This window comes from Gavia stellata, chromosome 31 (genome assembly GCF_030936135.1).
Source record: "Gavia stellata isolate bGavSte3 chromosome 31, bGavSte3.hap2, whole genome shotgun sequence".
In the NCBI taxonomy this organism is placed as follows: Eukaryota; Metazoa; Chordata; class Aves; order Gaviiformes; family Gaviidae; genus Gavia; species Gavia stellata.
In genome coordinates this window covers 1,777,608-1,797,593 of record NC_082624.1, presented here as the reverse complement: position 1 = coordinate 1,797,593, position 19,986 = coordinate 1,777,608, and the positions used below count along the sequence as shown (strand labels likewise).

The 19,986-nt window shown below is 53.5% G+C and overlaps 2 protein-coding genes and 1 non-coding gene across 12 annotated transcripts; 2 read left to right on the top strand and 1 right to left on the bottom strand.

The window, feature by feature from the left end:
• Window positions 1-37: 37 nt before the first annotated feature.
• On the bottom strand, window positions 38-4,221 carry PCYOX1 (prenylcysteine oxidase 1). The gene is made up of 6 exons (XM_059831494.1): window positions 4,131-4,221; window positions 3,847-4,053; window positions 2,530-2,704; window positions 1,828-2,039; window positions 1,406-1,558; window positions 38-1,065 (listed from the first exon to the last, which is right to left on the bottom strand). The coding sequence occupies exons 1-6, from the start codon at window positions 4,219-4,221 to the stop codon at window positions 407-409; spliced, it is 1,497 nt and encodes a 498-aa protein (XP_059687477.1). The 3' UTR covers window positions 38-406.
• A 100-nt stretch (window positions 4,222-4,321) lies between these two features.
• TRNAG-CCC (transfer RNA glycine (anticodon CCC)) lies at window positions 4,322-4,392 on the top strand. The gene has a single exon. It is a non-coding gene; the product is annotated as a tRNA-Gly (tRNA).
• A 391-nt stretch (window positions 4,393-4,783) lies between these two features.
• Window positions 4,784-19,584, top strand: TIA1 (TIA1 cytotoxic granule associated RNA binding protein). Of its 10 annotated transcripts, none has more exons than XM_059831361.1 (13): window positions 4,784-4,809; window positions 9,466-9,562; window positions 10,013-10,111; window positions 10,655-10,709; window positions 10,881-10,913; window positions 12,192-12,279; window positions 15,864-15,939; window positions 16,406-16,514; window positions 17,004-17,099; window positions 17,190-17,274; window positions 17,701-17,824; window positions 18,250-18,389; window positions 18,630-19,584. In XM_059831361.1, exons 1-13 carry the CDS (start codon window positions 4,784-4,786, stop codon window positions 18,751-18,753), a joined length of 1,152 nt encoding a protein of 383 aa, XP_059687344.1. In that variant the 3' UTR covers window positions 18,754-19,584. The 10 variants fall into 10 exon arrangements, with proteins under 10 accessions (XP_059687344.1, XP_059687343.1, XP_059687347.1 ...); XM_059831360.1 differs by having other exon boundaries at window positions 17,701-17,851; XM_059831364.1 differs by lacking the exon at window positions 10,881-10,913 and having other exon boundaries at window positions 18,256-18,389.
• Window positions 19,585-19,986: the final 402 nt, after the last annotated feature.

Genomic DNA, 19,986 nt, shown 5'->3' with positions numbered 1-19,986 from the left:
TGAAACGCGTCCAGAGAGGGAAAGCGGCGTGCACGGGTTCATCACAGTGATGCAGATCCTGAGTTTGGCAGACTCCTGACCGTGTGGAGGGCACTTCTGGGGTCAATACGGCGTTTAAAACGTCGTCTTTAATCTCACGTAGGGATAGATCGAGGAGTTTGCTTGAGGAAGGGCCAGAGGAGTTTGCCTGAGGACGAGCCGGCTCGCTTGGGAAAGCTTCCTCCGCCTCTTCACCGCTGTTCTAGTCCGTCTTGAGTCGGACGGGTCTCTCCTCTGAGGGGCTAAGCAGGGATTTCCTCGTTCGTTAGCTTTAATTGTGGCTAAACAGCTACAGTACGCGATCCGTGTCTCCAGCGGTTGTGGCGTGGGCGCTCCCGCAAGCGCCCGGCCCGTGGCTCCGCAGGGCTCAAAGCTCCGTTTTCAGCTTCTCGTGCAAGTCTTCCTGGTCGATCCTGTCGGTGTTCCCGTACCAGCGGTGGTAAGCGAGCAGGGCGGCGTTTTTGGCCGCGATGGCGCTCATCTCCATGGCGCTGGCGGCTCGCTCGATGCCGTTCAGGTAGTAGATTTGGTCGTGGAGGATGACGGGAGGGCATTTTTCCGGGGGGCTGTAGTGGGGGTACGCCAACCACTTCTTCACTTTGACGGAGTCGTAGGAGGAGAAAAGCAAACGAAGCTGCTCTTTGGTGAGCACCTCCTTTGAAAACACCTTCCAGACGGCCGACTGCAAGGGCAGCTTTCCTTCTCCGCCTACGTCTTCCACAGGAGACACCACCCCCAGGCTATTGATGAAGAGTTTGGGATTCTCCGTAGTGAAGATGGCACCGAAATGAAAGGCGGATGGGTCCCGGTAACCAAAGAAGGAGGCGTTTAATCGTCCGTGCACTAACGTCGTGACGGTCTGGTGGTAAGGGTTTGGGAACTCCGGGACGGGAGGCTCGAAGTTCTTGAAGGTGATGTTGGCCATTTTGCGGCTCAGCGGAGCAGCGATGACAACGATGTCGTACGTATCCCCCGTTAGTCCCGCCGTAGTGTTGTAAGTGACCTGGTAGAGCTTCACGGTCTCCCCTGGGGAGAAGAGCTCGGTTATCCCGCTCCGTGGCCGGAGGGAATCCCGTCTGTCCCTCTGACAAACACCAGGCTTTTAAAATACCATCCCGTTTAGGCTAACGACGCCCTGTCGCGAGCTGAGGTGGCTTTATAAACTAGTCCTGGCTTAGCCGCGGCAGCGCGGTGAGCCGGGCTTCCAGCAGAAGCCTGGCTTCGGGAAAAGCCCAAGGAAGACCCAGGCTGTTGCTTCGGTCTGCCAAGAGCCGCAGCCGAGCGGTGACGGAGCCCGAGGTCGGTCTGCGGCTGCCGGAGTGCGCCGTTCCCCTCCCCGCCGCTGGGAAAGCAAACCCCGACTCACCTGTGGGTCTGGGTCTGATTTTTGGCTCTATAGACAAAACCGTACCCGGGATAACTTCAGCTTTGGAGGCGTAGATAAGGCCACTGCAGACAAGTTTGTTCCCCCCTTTTACTGACCAGAGGCCCGATTCTACCCCTGCCAGAGAAACAGCACCTACAAGGAAACCACGATCGTTAGAGCATCGTTCCGTAGGGAGCGTTTGAAACACAAAGTGGAAAATTAGGGGGGAAAAAACCCCATCCCAGCAGGACGCAGAGCTTGCCGAAGGCCGGGGCTACGCGGGTCGCGTTAGCCAGCAATTTGTCGGAGTAAGGCGGTAACCCCGCACGGAACCAGCCCAGGGCGCAGGAATCCCCGCACCCGCGACGAGCACACGGTCCCTGGGACAGACGCGTCGGGAGGTTCACCTACGAAACGCTCACCTACGAAACCGTTGATGTTGACGCCTTGGCCGTAATTAACTCTCATGGCCGGACAAACCACCTCATTTATGAACTTATGGGAGAAGCCGGCTTTCTGCATGGCTTCATCGATGGTTTGGTTCAGCATCCGGGCGAAGTCGTTCCCTCCGAGGGCGTGAAGCAGGCGCTCGTTACTGCTGAAGGCGTAGTCGTGCGTCTGGTAGCGATAGATCCTTTAAGCGGAGACAAGAAATAGGTTTGTGTGGGCGCTGGCCAAGGCTCGCTTACCTCGGGAAGGGACCGCGCAGGTTCAGTCGCCGTTAGTTAATCTTCCTTGCCCTCGGAAGGCGCGGAGGATCTTGCAGCGCGGCTCCCGAGAGCAGCGGGGACCCAGACCTTCGCTGTCCGTTTGCCGACCTCCCCTAACAAAAGCACTTTGCGCGCAGTTACGCATTTAATTCTTTTTAGCACTCAGATGCCAAATCGATGGGACAACCCGCATCCAACCCGCGTGTCCACCACGGCCTCTTGTTATCGCCATAGCTGTTTGAAGACGACAGCGCCTACCTCCGTCTTTTGCCTTAGATCGGCCATGGAGAGAGGAGACCCCTTTCTCGATGGCGACGGGACGATTTCACCCATTCTTGTTTTATTTTTACGACTCGGCAGCAGGTTTCGTGCCTTTTCCCGCAGCCGCTTTTCCCTAGCAGGGGCCCGACGTACCGCATGAACTTGTCCAGGACGTCCTCCACCCACATGTACATTCGCAGGGGGTTGAGCCCATAGCGCCAGAGGAGCTTGAGAAGGTTGAGGAGGTACCAGCTGCTCTCCTCGAAGACAAACTCCTCCCCGTTATAAATGCCTACGAGGCTGCCGCGCGCTGGGGCAACCGAGAGGCCTTGAGGAAAGGGGGGGGGGGGGGGGGAAGAAAAAAAAAAGGGTAATTTAATGAAAGGTAGAGCGAAACTATATTACGCCGCGATGTTAACGTCGGAGACAAGGCAGCTGCGCGGTGATAAGGGGGAGCAATTGAAGACTGGGGGCCAAAGATGGGGAATTAGTTCTTGAGCAGGAGCCAGGTGGTTATTTGCGGTGACTTTTGGACCTTTACGACGCGATTAATGCATCACCCATGGCAGGGGGGGGTGGGTCCTGTTTCGGGGACGGGGGTTTCGCTTTCCCGGGGGGCTCGGGGGGGGCTGGGGAAGGAAATGGGGGGGCCAACCAGGGTTTGTTCTTCGTGGGGATGTGCCAGCAGCTGAGAGGGAGGAGAGGGCCCGGAGCATCCCGGGGTGTGTGATTTTGGGGAGGGGGGGTGGTTTTTTGGGGGGGGGGGGGTGTGACTTGGGGGTGTGTGTGTGTGACTTGGGGGAGGTAATTTGGGGGGTGGGGGTGTGACTTGGGGGGGTGATATGGGGAGTGTGTGTGATTTGGGAGAGATGTGACTTGGGGGGGTGTGTGTGACTTGGGGGGGTGATTTGGGGTGTGTGTGTGATTTGGGGGGGTGTAATTTGGGGGGGAGGTTGGGTGTGACTTGGGGGGGGTGATGGGGGAGGGTGATTTGGGGGGTGGATGTGTGATTTGGGGGGGTGACTTGGGTGGGGGGTGACGTGGTGGGGGTGATTTGGGGGTGTGGGTGTGATTGGGGGGGTGTGATTTGGGGGAGAGGGTGACTTGGGGGGGTTGTGTGACTTGGGGGGTGGGTGTGTGTGACTTGGGGGGGTTTGACTTGGGGGGGTGATTTGGGGTGTGTGTGATTGGGGGGGTGATTTGGGGGTGTGTGTGACTTGGGGCGGTGATTTGGGGGGCTGATTTGGGGGGAGGGTGACTTGGGGTGGGTGATTTGGGGGGGTGTGGGTGATTTGGGGGTGTGATTTGGGGGGGTGATATGGGGTGTGTGTGTGACTTGGGTGGGGTTGTGTGACTTGGGGGGGTGAGGGTGACTCGGGGGGGTGATGGGGGGGTGTGTGTGACTGGGGGGGGTGTGAGGGTGACTCGGGGGGGTGATGGGGGGGTGTGACCTGGGGGGTCCCCACTCACCCAGCTCCTTGACGAAGTGCTTCATGTGCAGGTTGAGGGGGTGCAGGACGGCCCCCCCCGCCTCGTAGCCGGCCCCCTCCACCTCCAGCGTGGCCAGCCGGCCCCCCACCGCCGCCCTCTCCAGCACCTCCAGCCGCACGCTCCTCCCGAACTTCTCCCTCAGGAAGTAGGCGGCGGCCGCGCCCCCGATCCCGCCGCCGACCACGGCTGGAAGAACCGGCACCGGCCGTCAGCGCTGCCCCCACCGCCCCCCCACAGACACCCCCACCCCCCCCCCGCCGTACCGATCTTGCCGGGGGCCCCGCGCTGCGGGCGGCGGCCCGGGACGGGCGGGCAGAGAGCGGCGAGGAGCAGGAGGAGGCGCAGGGCCGGCATGGCGCTGGCTCGGCGGGCGGGGCCGCCCCGTCAGCTGGTTCCCGCCGCGGCGGCGGGGCCGGCAGGGCCATGGGGGCGGGCGGCGGGGCCGGGGGCAGGCGCGCCGCTGGTGTAGTGGTATCATGCAAGATTCCCATTCTTGCGACCCGGGTTCGATTCCCGGGCGGCGCACACCTCTTATTCTTTTTATTTAACCCCCCTCGCTCACTCCTTTCCTTTTGCTCTCCCGCCCCGCCGCGCTGAGGAGACGCCAGGCCCGCGCCCCGCTGCCACGGCGGGAAGCGCTGCCGTTACCGGTTTCCCGGGGGCGCATGCGCGGGGCGGGAAGCCGCAGCCGGAGGCGGCTCGTCTCCTCCTCCGGGCGCATGCGCGTTGCCGCCCCCCCGCGGCCGGCCGGGCCCCTTCGCCCGCCACCCGCCATCTTGCGAGGACCATTGGGGTTATTGTCCGCCGCTCGGGCTCGGCGGGGCCGGCGGCGCTCGGGCTGCCCAGGCGCTGACGGGGCGGCGGGGCCGGCTCGGCGCGAAGAGCCGGGGCGGGCGGGGGCGGCGGCGGCGGCGCCATGGAGGATGAAATGCCCAAGACCCTGTGAGTGGGGAGGGGGCGAGACCGCCTATTGTTCCCGGCTCCGCGGGGAGGGGCGGCCCGGGCTCCCCTCACGCACGGTCCCTCAGGCCCGGGCGGCGCGATCGGGCCTCCGCGGCGGGCAGCGGCGGCTCTCCCGGCCCCTCAGCCGCCCTCAGCGCCAAGGGGGACGGCTCCCGCCTGCTGCGGGGCGCCCGGGCCCGGCTCCCCTCACGGCGGGCCGGATCCAGCAGAGCCGGGGGGGGGCCGGGGCCGGGTCCAGCCCCCGCGCCCCGCTGTTCCCGTCCCTGCGTTGCTTCCCAGTGCTCTTCACCGCCTTTCTCCCCCCGAGCCCGGGGCTTTCTCCCGGGCCTCTCTCCCGGGCCTCTCCAGCTCACGCCTGGAGGGAAGGAGGCCGGGGAGATGTGCCCCCCCCACCCCGCCCCGCCCGGTTCTTGCTCCCTGTACGTTTTCGCCAGCATCTGGCTGGATTTTGCCATCTCTGGGTTATCTCAGCACCGTCAGCCCCCCGGGGGGTGTGGGGGGGGGGTGTGTGCGGTGGGGGCTGCCCTGGCCTAAAAGCTGGAGCCCCACTGCGATGTTTGGCAGCTTGATGGAAATAAACGGGGGGGTGCCCAGGAAATCGGCGCTCATCCAAGTGTTCCAGGCACGCTGTGAGCCTCTTACTTCCCGAGGAACTAATAATGGTAGCTGTAGGGCAGCTCTTCGCCTCGTTAAAATAATAAATGGGGTTCCTTAATTACAAGCGACCTTCTTGGCGGTGTTAGGCAGCTGATGCCCGCCACTGTCAACAGCCTTTTGGACTTTCGGCCGGCTGTTGCTCCCGCGGCCGGCTGTTGCTCCCGTGGCTGGCAGTGTTGGGAAGGCAGAGGAGAGCTCCTGTGCACCTCTTACTTGTGCGTTTCTCTCCTTTTCTCTGGCAGGCATTATCCGGAGTTGTTTCCCTCGTTTAGATCAGGGAAATCGCAGACTCCAGTCTTTCTGTTCCACCTCTGCGTAAGCTTTGATCTCTGTTTCAGTACAGGAGTTGAGGGGAGGGAACCTTTCCAAGGTGAGGGGAAAGTTTTGCCCTTGGACGATGGCTGCACCTACCCCAGGGGTTGATAAATGACTTGGCTGAGTGACTGCAGGAAAACACGACTCTTACGTGACTTGCGCCAGCTCCTCTGGGCCAGGCTTCCCCGAGTGGTAAACACTCCGTCCGCCTCCCTGTGTATACGATCCCGTTGTCTTTCTGGCGCGTGCATTTTTGGAACTATTCTCGGCGTCTGCAAACATGGGTCAGACCTGTTGGCATATTTACATGTTTATTTAGAAGAACGTTTCTCCCCGTCCCAATGAGATCGTTGTCTGGAGCTCAGTGGTCACGGCAGCACGCGGGGTGTGCTCGAGGGAACGAATTACCTGTCCTGGAGCACGTGTGGCTCATTGCACAAACACGGCCGGCTTTCTGAGCTGCAGAACGGACTGTTGAGCAATGTACCGAGAACGCTATTTCTCCGAATCGCTCCGAGTGACTTTCTCAAGTCACGTGGAGGATTGTTGCGAGCTGAATTTCACAGATCGGGTTTAGAACGAGCAGCTTGAAGGAAGAAAGTGCAGCTAAAAGTCACTTCTTTCCAGCTCGGGTCTGAAGCGCGTGTTAAATATTGGCTGGCACGAGGATTTCTCTAGGTAGCGCTACAGAAACCCCGTCTGGACGTGGGTTATCGCGCTCTCTCTTCAGTTGCGTTGTCTTGCTGCGTCACGAGGGGCCACGGAAGCGGTCTGCAACGCGCCTGCCTTTTTCTTTGGTTCCCTTAGCAGGTTTAAGTTGTTTTTCTGGAACAGATTCCAGGCGTCGTTGGAAGTAGCTTCTTGTTTTTGCTATTTCCACATAACCTGTTTCTTTGAAGGGGGGTGTTAGAGCCTTGGCGTTTCGAAGCACGTTAGGAGCTGTATTACTTATGTAAATGATTTCCTGGATAGCCAGCTCGTTTTCACGTGGCCAGTGGCCTTCCTTGAAAGCCGCTCTTCAACGGCAGAGATCACAAGTTTGAAGAGTGGTTACAAGGCAGACAGTGTTTTTGAACTTTACAAAGGCCTCTTGTTTGTATTTTTCATACAGGTACGTAGATGCTTGTGGAGTACGTGTACTTCTGATTTACTTTGTGCCTCTAAAAAGGTGCGGAAGTGCTAACACACCATAGTTTGGTATTACTTTTCCAGAAGCCGTATACTGATCAATGTGCGGTGAATAAATGGAGTTAGTTTGTCTGCAGAGTTTGCCTTGTATAGTATAGGCCTTCATCTGCAAAGAAACATCGACCGACTCATTAACGAGAATCCAATTAGCAGGAAAGAGAGGGATGGGAAAGGTGCGGGAGGCGACAGAACTGTCACACTGGAGAGATCCCCCCCTCCCTACCTGGTAGGGTCACCGCGGCACTCGGTTATTTCTTGTACAGCTGCTCCGGGACGAGGTCCGGGTGTGCTGGACCTTGCCCGCGTGCCAGCTACGCCGAAAACGAGCCGCAGCGAAACTCCGTGGAAGGGTTCGGATGGTCAGACAGCTCGAGTGTAGCACGGGGAGAGTACCTCAGAGAAAATAACACCGGGATTGTTGCTCGAGGGGCAACAGCTCTGTGTTTTTCCTATCCATCTTGGCACGGTTGGTCATATCGCAGGACTTCATTGTAGTTTGTCAGCTAGTGGATTGGAGAAACCGCTCCGGACTTGCTGGCTGCGGAGAGCAGGCAGCAGATGTACACGGGTAATGAGGTTACACTGACAAGTAACGCGAGAAGAACGCTGCCCAATTTGTACGATATTAAGCTGGTTTTTGGAGTGACCGATGGGCTTTACGATTCCCCCTCCCTCTTTTAACGTTTTGCAGAACGCTCGCGTTCTGTGTGTCGTTACTGCTTGTGCGGACGCTAAGGGATGTCTCAACCGTGTCTGTCTCGGCCTGAGGAGCTGAGATTTGGTTCCGCCTTTGTGCAGAAGCAAGTAGGTCAACGTCTAGTATGCAGTTACACATACTCTTTCTATATGTGTATGTACACATCTATCTTGCTGCAGCTGATCCTTTGAGGATGCATTTTGAAAGGTCTGGCCGTGCAGAGAGTCGTGGGGCTGCCGGCAGTGGCTTACCGAAATCCTGCTTTTTCCAGCTAAATCCAATCTTAAGGTAGGGAATGCTTCAGGAGATGCCTGTCTGATGACCGGGGTGAAAATCCAGCGGGAGCGCAAAGGTCGGGGTGTAGACACCCTGTCTAGGAAACTTTTAGTCACGAATAAACTGTTAATAAACTTAGACCTAGAAGGTGACACGAGAGTCTCCTCGCTTTAGTGCCTTGGCTTATTCATTATCCAAATGACGATAATGTTAAAAAAAAGAGAGAGAGAAGAAGTCTCGCTAGTTACGACTCTCGGTTGAACTCGGTGCGGGGTAGAACGCCCTGGTGTTACTGAGCACGAAGTGAATTGCCGTAATGGAAGTGCACTAAACCCTCTGCTCTTTAAGGCCACATCACCAGCAGTGCAGGAATTACCCGTGTTGTGGAGTGAGAGGATGCCTGTGACGATCTGATTCCGGTGAAGCAGGTGTTGATTTTTAAAAAGCAGTACAATTCTGACTCCTACCTAAAATAGTTGCTCGGATTATTAATACAGAGCCTGCCGGGTCATTTCTGACAGGAAAACAGAGGCTGTGTGTCTTGTTCCCCCATTCTCTCCTCCGCTAAACCAAATATTGGAGCCTTCAGGAGGGCTGTTCACAGCTTGTGTCAACAGAAGGAGCGCAAGAAGTCCCTCTTTTTGCTGCCTTGTTGTTTTCTTACAACTTCTTTGCAACTCTCGCACCGAGACGGGGAGGATTGCTGCTTTGTTGACATGGTTTCAGCAGCACGATTCGGCTGCGGTTCTCATTGCAGAGGCCGCAGTTTGCCACGTGACGTTCCTTTGCGGAAAGGTGCTGCCACACCTTTGGAGCTGAGGTTTCTCTGTGTGCTTTTTTTAAAAATCCCGTGACTTGGGCTTAACGACGACAACAACAACAACAACAAAGCCCACCTGTGGATCAAGGACGATCTTTGTCCCCGAGAAGGCCAAAATCCCGAGTCAGAGCAGGGGCCCGGGGTCTCTTTTGCGCTGGAGGAGGCCGATCCTTTCCAGCGGAGGAGGATGGAGCAATGCCCACACTTGAGCACGTTTGCCCTTGGTTGTTGCAGGCAGACCTAATACTTTCAGAGGATAAGTCCTTTTTTAAAAGGAACTGGCTGCATATTGTGTAACGTGCTTGCTAAACACCAGATCGAGCTACTCGGGCAGCGGGGGTAACGGTGCTTGGTGAACGATGGCCACGTCTGGTTATCGGAACTGCGGTTTCTATACATGGAAATCGGTTTCTTCAGGTCGCGTTGTCCGTATCTGGCTTTCCATTCAGCTTTGAGCCGGGGTGAGATTTTGTTAGAAAGGCAGACCTCGGGTGGGCCAGAGGCCCGCTGTCACCGAACAATTTTGAGTCAGGACGTAGCCCTGCCGCACACTTCGTTTCGAGGGCTGGCCTGACCTGGCAGGTTGGGTGTTGGGGGAACGACTGCGGGCCGTGTTTGCTCAGTTACCGATGAGCAGGCTGGAGCGTCAGTATGGCTTCTAACTTTGTATTCGATCCTACAGATACGTGGGGAACCTGTCAAGAGACGTGACCGAAGCTCTAATCCTCCAGCTGTTCAGCCAGATCGGACCATGCAAAAACTGCAAAATGATAATGGATGTAAGAGCCTTCACCTAATGGTTTTCCTGTTTCTCGTAGCTAATGGCTTTGGGCCGTACTTGCGCGTTTCAGAAATCCAGTGGAAATACGGCATGGCGGCGTTAAAGGGATGTAGGGATAAGGCTGGAGATCACAGTCACGTACTTTGGGCATCGTTTCTGCCTCATATCTGACCTTAAATTGAAGGACGGGTGGATACCGTGAAAGGGAGCGAACAGGTTAATGTACGCGAGTGCTGTAGAGGAGATGAGAAAAGCTGTTCTTTGCCGTGCTTTTACCTTTTTAAAGCAGAACCAAAACCTCCAGGAACTCTACACCTCAGCGCAGAGTAAAAAAAGCCTGTCCGTTTCGAGGCGTTTAGATGTAACGGAGAAGGAGCCAAGTACGATAGCGAGGGTACAGCGTGAAGAGGTTTGTATCAGTAATCCTTTCTTTGTGTCTTTTTATCAGACAGCTGGCAATGATCCCTACTGTTTTGTGGAGTTCTATGAGCACCGGCACGCGGCTGCAGCCCTGGCTGCTATGAATGGCCGGAAGATAATGGGTAAGGTAAGCTGTCATGTCTACAGGGTGAGTTGGAGTTGAAAATCAGGCTCTGTCTCAGGTGGTGCGGGTGAAATATCCGTGGGTGAAATACCGCTTGGGACGAAGGGGATAGGCTGCTGTCAGGCGCTTCGTTTGGACAGCGGTCTTGACGTGGCACAACTAACAAGAAGAGCTCTTTTGACTGTTGTAGGAAGAATGCAGAGGGAGGTGGGGATGTAGAACTGGGGAGGGCTCGGAGACAGCGGGCGTAAGGAATAGTCTATCTCTGCCGACCGTATCGGGATAAGGTCCCTGTCTCCCCACCCCCACAAAAACACCCACCCAACCAAACCAAACTCCCAGACCGGCTCCGTTTCCCGTCTTTGCTCTTAACCAGTGGAATGCAGTTTGGAAGGACGAACCCTCTCCCGAGAAACGTCTCTTAAACTTGAGCTTTCACCCCAGACTTGCACGCCTGGTCCCCCTGTAGCGTCAGAATGAAGTGCTGGAGGTGTCTGAGCTTAGTTGGGATTTGCTCGATCTAACGTGCGCGACTAACGTTTGCAGGAGGTCAAAGTGAACTGGGCGACAACCCCCAGCAGCCAGAAGAAAGATACCAGCAGTAAGTGTGGCTTATGCTTTGAGTACGTGTTTGACTTGCACAAGTAGTTTTTAAACATAAACAGTAAGCATCGTACAGTTATATGCAGTAATGTTTTGATCGTAGTCCTAAGATATTATTTCATGTGTTTGCGTTGATAAACTTAAGAACAAATCTAATCTTTGTCATCAGGTAGTACCGTTGTCAACACACAGCGTTCACAAGGTAATTGTATCTTCTTAAACATAAAATGACATCTCTCAAGGGTATTCACTAACCACCTGAAGCTATGTATGGGGTTTTTGTTCGTTACTGATTTATTTTTTATGGAGAGACTTCCCTTTTGTGATGTCCCTGTAGCATCCAAAAGTGATCTAGTGTCCGCTGTTTAGTTCTGGTGCTAATCTCCAGCGGTCTGTTACAACTGCCGTTGTAAAAAAAAAAAAAAACACCAAAACAAAAAGCCAAACACCAAAACAAAAAGCCCTTGTCCCCTGCTGTCAAGGCAGAACAGTTGGCTCCCTGCGAGGCTGCAGTCCACGCTGCTTCAGACAGATTCCTCGGGAGTACCCAGGCTGTTGCCAAAACTGGGCTCCATCGCTCCCCGCTAGCTTTGAATTTCTGCAGGCCGGTGGGGCTGAGCTACATCAGCGTCCCAGTGGACTCGAGAGTTTCGTACCTGCTGCGGTACAAGGAGGTCTGTGTATTGCTAGGATGGTAGGTGGCATATTGTTTGATCGTAGTGGAAAACTCCTTAGACGCAGGACTTTTGTTTCTCTTTGGTGCGGGTTTTTTATGGCTCTGATGTAAATTGAAGGGATTGCTGTCTCCATTCTGCTGCCTTCAGTCCTGGTTCGCTTGCACAGGGATTCACGCACGTTGAATTCACGTGGATTCACATGGTGCATTGGCTGGGCAACCAAAACTGTTGGCTTTTGAGAACTCAAATGCTTTAAGAGCAAACCGTTGCAATGCAAGGTATTTTTTTTGATTTGTTCTTCATGACCTATGGTGTTAAACCGGACATCGTGGCTAGGTTCAAAATACGTTCTGCTCTAGAACGAGTGTTACCCTGTGTTTCTTAAAACTGCTGGGCCTTTCAGCCGATCAGATTCTGACCAGCTAGGGATCTCCTGCCGTGTGTAAGCTTAACGCTGGCATACAGAAAGATGTCTGTGTAGTCACGGCACGTGAAGTAAATAGTTTAAGTCTTTGTACGGTAGATGCTGACCGGTCTTAAAAGCAGTTTGTAAAACACAAAACGTCAGTGCCCTGTGTCACCGCAGTGTCCTTAAAATCACTGACTCTGTAGCGCTGCCCAGCAGAGGATCTGCTACGAGCGGCAGTAAATTCTGTTCCGTAGTGAACTCTAGTCTTCGTGTAGTCTTTAATGATAGCTGGAAAGCCGTGCTCTACGAGATTGCTATGCTCTGTGCGCGCACGCGTGGTCGGGAGTCGTCTGCAAAGACTAAGATCCTTTTTTCTCTTTTTTTCCCCCAAAAGACCATTTCCATGTCTTTGTCGGAGACCTCAGTCCAGAAATTACAACTGAAGATATAAAAGCAGCCTTTGCGCCGTTTGGAAGAATATCGTAAGTACTTTCCTAGGGCAAATAAACTAAAAGTTATCTCTCCTAAATGGAGGCAGCCTTATGTTTCAGTAAGTAAAAAATGAGAGAGGCATGTATGTTCATCTGGTCATACAGCAACTTGAGTCTGAACGGTCGGCCATTAAGCAGGGATGTGTAACCCGATTCCTTTATAGCAGTTTGTTCTGCTTTCCTAGAAATGTTGCACCCAACTGGCTTTGGTTTTATACTCCTTGCCTCGTTTGGCAAAGCAACGCTGGAAACCATTGACTCCTAAGGCCTGGGGTTCGCATTTTGCTGGCCCTCTCAGCGGTCAGATCACCATCACGCTGTACAGTCTGTGATCGAGCCCGTTGGCACGTGCACGTCTTGTGAGGCTTTGGATTTTTTTGTTAGCCGTGGTGTGCCGGCCACCGGTAGCCAATGGTTTTTTTGCAGTTAAATTCCCATTTCCCGCAAAATGAACCTTTTTGAGCACGAGACTCGTTGGGGCACCCGGAGGCCGCAGCTAGAGCGGCCTCAAAGCGTTTGGCGCTGGGTCAGCGTAAGCCCTTGACCCGAAGGGCTCGGCCAAAACCACAGGGCATCTCAGGTCGAGGAGTTGCACTCGTCCCGGCGGTGCAGAGCGATGGTGTAACCAGCGAATGTGTTACAAACGGGGAACAGTGCCGGCAGGTCACCGCCTGCCAGTTCATTGCATTCAGGGTGTAGCAGAGTACGGAGCGGTTCGTTCATTCCATCCTCCAAACGTAAACCATTAATTTTCCTTGTAGTGTTGTCTGTACTGGACATTGAAGTTTCTTGATGGTGATGTAAGAGAACGTAGAGTGCTTTGGAGTGTTGTGTAGTGAAGCATTTAATTGAAGTAAGTTTGTTTTTTGTTTGTTTTTTTCCCCTCAGAGTCCAGTGTATTACTCTTTTAATGCCAGCTTGATTTCCTCTTATGATAAGGTTTAAAAAAAACAAAAACAAAAAAACACACGACCTGAATGTGACTTGCTTCAGACAACTATAATGCTTGACTGCATCTTCTGTAATTGTCATCCAGGAGATGCAGAGGGTCGGACTCCTAAGGAGAGTCGATTGATCCTCTGGGCAAATGCGGTCTGGATGGAAGGGACGAGGGACTCTAACATAGATCTGAACTGCCGGAATGAGTGCGAAGGGGAGGCAGAAATAGACGGCCGCGGTGGTGGGACTGCGAGGGAGCTGTGGGAGAGAGTTTCCCCCGGCTGCGTCGGCGCTGGGTTTCTGAGGCGACAGTTCAAAGGACAGTTGCCTTTAACAAACAACCCCCAAAAAACCGAAACCCATCCTGAGCCCGAAGCAAAAAGTAGCGTCCGAATGTCAGCCTGGGCAGTATAAAATCACAGCGAAGGCCGGTCTGCGGTCTGTATTTCCGGGGCCGTGCCTGTTGTCCCGTCTTTTCTAGAAGAGCTTTTTGGACACAGAGCCGTTGCTGCGTGGTGGTGGTGATGGGGCAGGGGGAGCGCTGCTCTGGTTTTTGGGGTGCTCGGCGCACAGCTCTAGAGCTCACAGCTGGAAAAACTCGCGGTTTGCCCTGGCTCAAACTGACTGCCCAAGCCAAAACTCCGTTCTTTTGCTCCCACGAAAGTAGTAGCTTGAGAGTTGTCCCCGTAACGACTCTTTTCGACTCCCCTTCCAAAACTGAGGTGCTAAATAAAGCCGAAGGGACCTCGCTTTTCTGACGGTTTAAATTTAACCCGAAAAACTATTGCTGCTGTGTCCTCAGCGGTGGAATGAAGTTCCTTGACTTTACCTGTTCTTCATCAGTGACTAGTCTCTGGAAGCGTGGTGCTCGTGGGATATTTCCTGATTATTTACTTTTTAACACTGTCTTTGTTAGTGCTAAACTGAGCTTCTGTTTTTTTAACAACACCGAGGTTGAACTACTGCATGATTAGCGCGTAAGAAATTGGGGTAATTCTTTGCATCTGGATCTTTTTAATCACTGTAAAAGCACACTTTCATTGTGGTTTCCTTTTATGCTTGCTGTACGCATGTTTTCACTTGTTCTCAAGTCTTTGTTTTCAAAGTTTTCAGTTGAGGGTAAGTAGAGATGAGTTTTTCCCCCCCTCCCTCTATAGGCTCTTCAGAGCAAACCCCTCTAAGCTCTTCGAAGTGGCTCTTCTCAGGCAATTTGTAGCGTATTACCCAAATTCTGACCTAACCCAGGAAGGGGGAAAGAAAAAAGGGGGAAGGAGGTGGGGGGGGCGGGCCTCACAAAGAGGAGAGAAATAACATTTCTGCTGTAGCTTTGGGAGAGGTATTTTCCTCGGGCCTTCGGCAATGGTGTCGGCGCGGTGGGCTAATGTGCGCCAGAATTGGGCTTACGATGAGTGTTCGCAGTTCCTGTAAGGCTTAAAAAAAAAAAAAAGCGGGTGTAACGAACCTTCTCTTCCTTGTGACTTTTCTCGCCAGTCTTGGAATGCTCAATGTTGTGCACCTGTTAACGCTAGTTTCTCTGAACCCTGTTATTTTATACAGCCCTAAGTTAACGTTGCATGACTTTCTGACTGGTTTTATGTTGTCGTTTCTGTTCTTTCAATGCCTGTACGTGTGGGGCGAAGGAGGGGAGGAGGAGGGGGTGGCCCGTACGCGAGAGCATCTCGACCCTCGGCTAGCTTGTACGCAAATTGCCTGAGAAACGCTGCAGAATGGCGTTCCACGAGCGGGGTTTAGCTTTTGTAGCTGGGTTCTCTTTTTAACTCAATCTCAAATAATAGGGCTCTGGTTATTTTGCAGAGTGTCTCTGAAGAATGGACAGAATTGCCATGGCTAACTACAAGCTACAGTTCACAGTGGACAAACGTTGTAGTTTTCTTATTTACTTTTATAATTTTTTTTTGCTTTTTTTTAATATCTTGTAGTTTCCAATCAGTCCTGTATGATTGCTGTTGTACAAATGCAGTTTAAATGATGTGTAATATCTAGTTTAAGACGTGAATGTTTCGGTGTTTTATTTTCTTCAATAATTTCTGAAAATGTCAATCTCTCAAAATTTACAGCTGCCCACAGTCCAAAAAGGGGGTAACGAATTGACCCGAGAAAATTAAAGAATTCAGTTAACAGGCGACGTATGCCTTTTAATTCCTATCTTTTTTCATTTTTTCTATTTAATATTTGGAATGAGCAGGTAGAATGTGTTGGCAAATAGCGAGTTTAAAAATTGCATGGTTGAAGAGAGCCGTTCAGCTAACTGTTAGCCAGCTAGGTGCCTTAAGTGATTCTTTTGAAGAGCTGCTTTGACCATGCTTTGTGTCTTAACGGTCTGTAAAAGCATTTTGAAGCGGGAGCCAACTGTCGTAAAGTAGCTAAGTTTGTTAGAGAAGCTATTGATTTGCATGTTTACACAATTAAGTTTAATTTCGCTACTACCTGGCAAAGCATTAGTAAAGTTCTGTTTAGAAAAGAAGCCTTTTGCTTTGACTGTGTTGCTGGCGCCATAAACAGTTGACGTTAGTAAAGGCGAAACATGAAAATAAGCTGTCCGTGTGACTCGAGTTGTTGTTTTGGTCAGGTCGCCTCTCAAAGGCGCTGAACCGGCTCTCGTTTCTGCTTTTTAGAGACGCGCGTGTGGTTAAGGACATGGCGACGGGAAAATCGAAAGGATACGGCTTCGTTTCCTTCTTCAATAAGTGGGTAAGCTGTGGCACGCTCTCGGGCGCCCCTGAAAAGCGGACAGTGATTTTCAGTGGCCGCTACGGGGAAGGGGTGTCCTCGGTCCCGCTCCCTGTCCGGCTTCGGTTTCCCCACCCGCCGAGGGGGAAGCTTTTCTCTCTGCTTGGTGGGACGCTCGACTATCACTTTAGCGTGTCTAAAGCGAGCGACGTCCCGGTGAGCCCTCGCTCACGTACAGACGTGACGGAGAGAGCGACGATAGGTCTGGTGTATATCCAGAGTGTGTCGGGTGCGCTTGGTGAGGCCTAACGGCATCCTTTGTCCCGGCTAAATCCGCTTCTTTTGAAGCAGGATTTCTTCCGGCACGTGGCGAACGTCGGGCGGGGTGGGTGCGCGGTGACATCATTCGTTCGGCTCTGTCGCGAAAGGGAGAGATGCCGACGGTGGGGTTTTCTTGCCCCCCCCGCCCCTCCTCTCTCGTGGACAGGACGCAGAGAATGCGATTCAGCAGATGGGCGGTCAGTGGCTCGGCGGAAGGCAAATCAGAACGAACTGGGCGACAAGAAAACCTCCGGCTCCAAAGAGTACATACGAATGTAGGTGGTCCTCAGCCATCGGCCTCTTTGCCAACCTCCCGCCGCCACAGGCGTAAGGAGGAAGAGAAAAGGCCGAGCTGCGAGCCTCGGAGATTGTGGGAGGAGGGAACGCGGGTGCTAAAGGCAAAGGCTCGCTCGAACGGCTTCAAACCTCCAGAATAAAGCCGCTTACATAGCTACGGCGACCATCTTGCCGCTACGGGGGGGAGTGGGGGGGCATTCTTGGTGCTTCTGCACGCTCGGGTTGGAAGCTTGCTTTCTCTCTCGACGGCCACGACAACTCCAACTCTTTAAATTTGCTTTTGGGGCTTTCTGTTGCGGCACGGAGCGGGACTGTGTCAAAGAGAGCACTGCCATCGGAGAGATTTTAAATGAGTTGTATCGGACCTACGTGACGCATTTGCGCTCGACATCCCGTGCCGGTCAGGGTTAGAATTTCTACGTAACGTCTGTCCGATCCACTGAAAAGCTCTGTAAAATCTCTTTAAGCAAACACCAAACAACTGTCTTACGACGACGTGGTCAATCAGTCCAGCCCCAGCAACTGCACCGTGTACTGCGGAGGCGTTACTTCGGGTCTGACAGGTATCGTGACTTCAAACCGCCGTCGCGTTGGATGTCTCTGAATAACACGGCGGTCGCCTCATTTTGCTGCTCTGTTTTTTCCTGCTTCAGAGCAGCTGATGCGCCAGACCTTTTCTCCCTTCGGGCAGATAATGGAGATTCGAGTCTTCCCAGATAAAGGCTACTCCTTTGTACGGTAGGCTGTTGCGTTGGTGAATTCAGTAAGAATTCTAATGCGTTTGCGTGTTGGTGGCTTCAACAAGAATTACGGGTTTGGATGCTGTCGGTGTCAGGGGAGCGTGGGTGGGCTACGCGAGTTTCACACCCTTTTCCGGAAGCGTCCTCGTCTCTTTGTCGACGAGGCTCCGGGTAACCAAAAATAACTGTAAGTTGACTCGCTCTCCTTGCCGCTGAATTTTCCGATCTGTTTAGGGGAGAGTCAGGAACCCGAGGCAGGAGAAACATCCGTAGCCTGGCGGTCCTGGCCAGGGGAGAGCGTTTCTGGTGTTCTAACAGAGCCCAAACCTGTGCTGAGCTGGTGGGGACGCTCTCCGGGGGTTAACGTCTGGCTGTTAACTCGCCGAGCGCCTTGTTTAGATGGGCGCGACTTCTGTTTCGACAGGTTTAATTCTCACGAGAGCGCCGCGCACGCCATCGTTTCCGTCAATGGAACGACTATAGAGGGACACGTGGTGAAGTGCTACTGGGGCAAGGAGACGCCGGACATGATCAGCCCGGTCCAGCAGGTCGGAACTTCTCCTCTGCTGAAGACAGTGGCTTTGCTAATTAGTCTTTGCTAGAAACCCCTTAAGTGGCTGTAAAATCCGTGCGCGTGCCGCTTAGAGGCACGGCGTGGCGCGCGTCACCTGCGTGACGGCTTATTTCATCAGAGCGTCTTTCTCTGAAGTGCAAGCAAAGATTTTAAATCCCTTGGAGCGCGTGGACTCCCGTTACCTAAAAATGCATCACGTAAAATTCCGGAGAGAGCTCGCAACATGTGGCTTGTCTTCTCCGGCGCGAGGGTGGGAGCCGGGTATCTGAGGCGACGGCCTCGCTGTTGATTGGGGAGGTGGCGGAGTCTACTAATTAAGACGATTACTGACGAAAAAAGGGGTGCCTGACCCGCCGCTTTCTCAGGCGCCGCTTAACCCCTGGGTGTTTGCCCTTGCAGAACCAGATCGGCTACCCGCCGGCGTACGGGCAGTGGGGCCAGTGGTACGGCAACGCCCAGATCGGTCAGTACGTGCCCAACGGCTGGCAGGTCCCTGCCTACGGGATGTACGGGCAGGCGTGGAATCAGCAGGGCTTTAAGTGAGTATTTGGGGATTTTTTGTGCCGCTTTTCCCCACCCCATCCCGAGGGCGCCGACATTCCCAGCCGCTAGCTGCCTGGGATGTCCTGATCCTTCCTCGCTCCGAGACGGGGAAGGCGCGTACGGATCCGGGACGGCCCCGCGCCGCGAGCGACCCACTCGGGTGGCCCTGTCCTCCATCCGAGTCCTCCCTCGTTACTGTCGCATTTGCCTAACGAAGCGTTTTCCCCCCCCGACAGTCAGACGCAGTCTTCGGCAGCGTGGATGGGCGCCAACTACGGCGTGCAGCCGCCGCAGGGGCAGAACGGGAGCGTGATAACCAACCAAACGGGATACCGCGTGGCGGGCTTCGAAACGCCCTGAGGAGGAGAGGACTGGGACGCCGGCGGGGCCGGGGGCCTCCGGGCGCGTCGCGGAGCCTCTGCCGACCACCGAGATCGATCGGATCAAGCCTCAGATACGATGTATTTATTTCGGAGAGGGAGAGAGAGAAACAAAACACACACAAAAAAAGCATTTTTAATCATGAAATTGTCATCCGCGTTGTTTCAAAACCGACACAAAATCACACAAAACGAGATGCTGGATGTCTGCCGACTTTTGCCTTCTTTTTCCTCCTTTACGTGTTTCCTAAGAGCCGCGTTTTTTTGGAACACGGCAAATGCAGGGACTGCTGCCGCTGAAAATTGGGGCGGCGAGTTGCACAACGTCGACCTTTTTGGGTTTTTCTTTTTTTTCCCCTTTTCTTTTCCCTCGGAAGTCGCATGCCCTTCCAGTTTGCATTCCGAACGATTTAAAATGTATTATAAACCGTTGTACAAAAAAAAAAAAAGTAATAAGAAGCCAAAAGTGTGCGAAGCCTTCGGCCTTCGCGCCGTCTGTTTTAAAAGAGCCTCCTGTATAAAGCCTCCGTCTTTTGTTACGCCGGGTTTTTTCGACGATAAATTATTCGTTTACATCGTTTTTTGTATCTCAGCGTCTTTTTCAGGGTCGGCTTTGCCTTAACGACGGGGGACACTCGGCCGGACGGCGCCCGGCTCCCCTCGGGAGCGAGGATTTCCACCCTGGGACAGCGAAAATGTGACAAATTCCTACGAACCAGCCGGGTTGTTGTGGTTTTTTTTGGGGTCTTTTTTTTTTTTTTTCTACATTTACATGTACTGATTATGTAAAATATTTTAGCAAATTAATATTTTGCACAACCGTTAGCCGCCTTTGTACGTTTCCTTATTTAAAGGTGGGAGGCCGAGTCCTTCGCCACGAGTTAAGCCTCAAAACTTCGGGGGTTTTTTCCTCATTTTCTTTTCTTTTTCTGCCTGCGCATAGCAAATACGCGCCCGCCTCCTCTTCGGATACGCGGTTTTAAATAATTTCCTAAAATTTCCGCCGCTATCCCGGGCCGTGCTGGGGGATACGTTTCGCCGGGCGCACCGAAGCTCTGCCAACTTGGGCGCGGGGGTTTTTTTTTTATATTTTACAACCTGCGGAGGCCAAAACCCACCTTTTCTGTCCTACCTCTTGCCCAGCCTTCAGAAAAAAATGCAAAAAAACCCCAAAAAACCCAAAAAAAAGGAAAAAAAAACCAAACCACCCCAA

Excerpts from the sequence above, each read along its gene's own strand:
- TIA1 (XM_059831359.1), top strand. The coding sequence starts at position 4,784 with ATGGAGGATGAAATGCCCAAGACCCT. Across the intron at positions 4,810-9,465 it reads GATGAAATGCCCAAGACCCT|ATACGTGGGGAACCTGTCAA; the intron begins GTGAGTGGGGAG and ends TCGATCCTACAG. Across the intron at positions 17,825-18,255 it reads TGATCAGCCCGGTCCAGCAG|ATCGGCTACCCGCCGGCGTA; the intron begins GTCGGAACTTCT and ends TTGCAGAACCAG.
- PCYOX1 (XM_059831494.1), bottom strand. The coding sequence starts at position 4,221 with ATGCCGGCCCTGCGCCTCCTCCTGCTCCTCGCCGCTCTCTGCCCGCCC. Across the intron at positions 2,705-3,846 it reads GCACTTCGTCAAGGAGCTGG|GCCTCTCGGTTGCCCCAGCG; the intron begins GTGAGTGGGGAC and ends CCTTTCCTCAAG. Across the intron at positions 1,066-1,405 it reads AATCAGACCCAGACCCACAG|GGGAGACCGTGAAGCTCTAC; the intron begins GTGAGTCGGGGT and ends TCTTCTCCCCAG.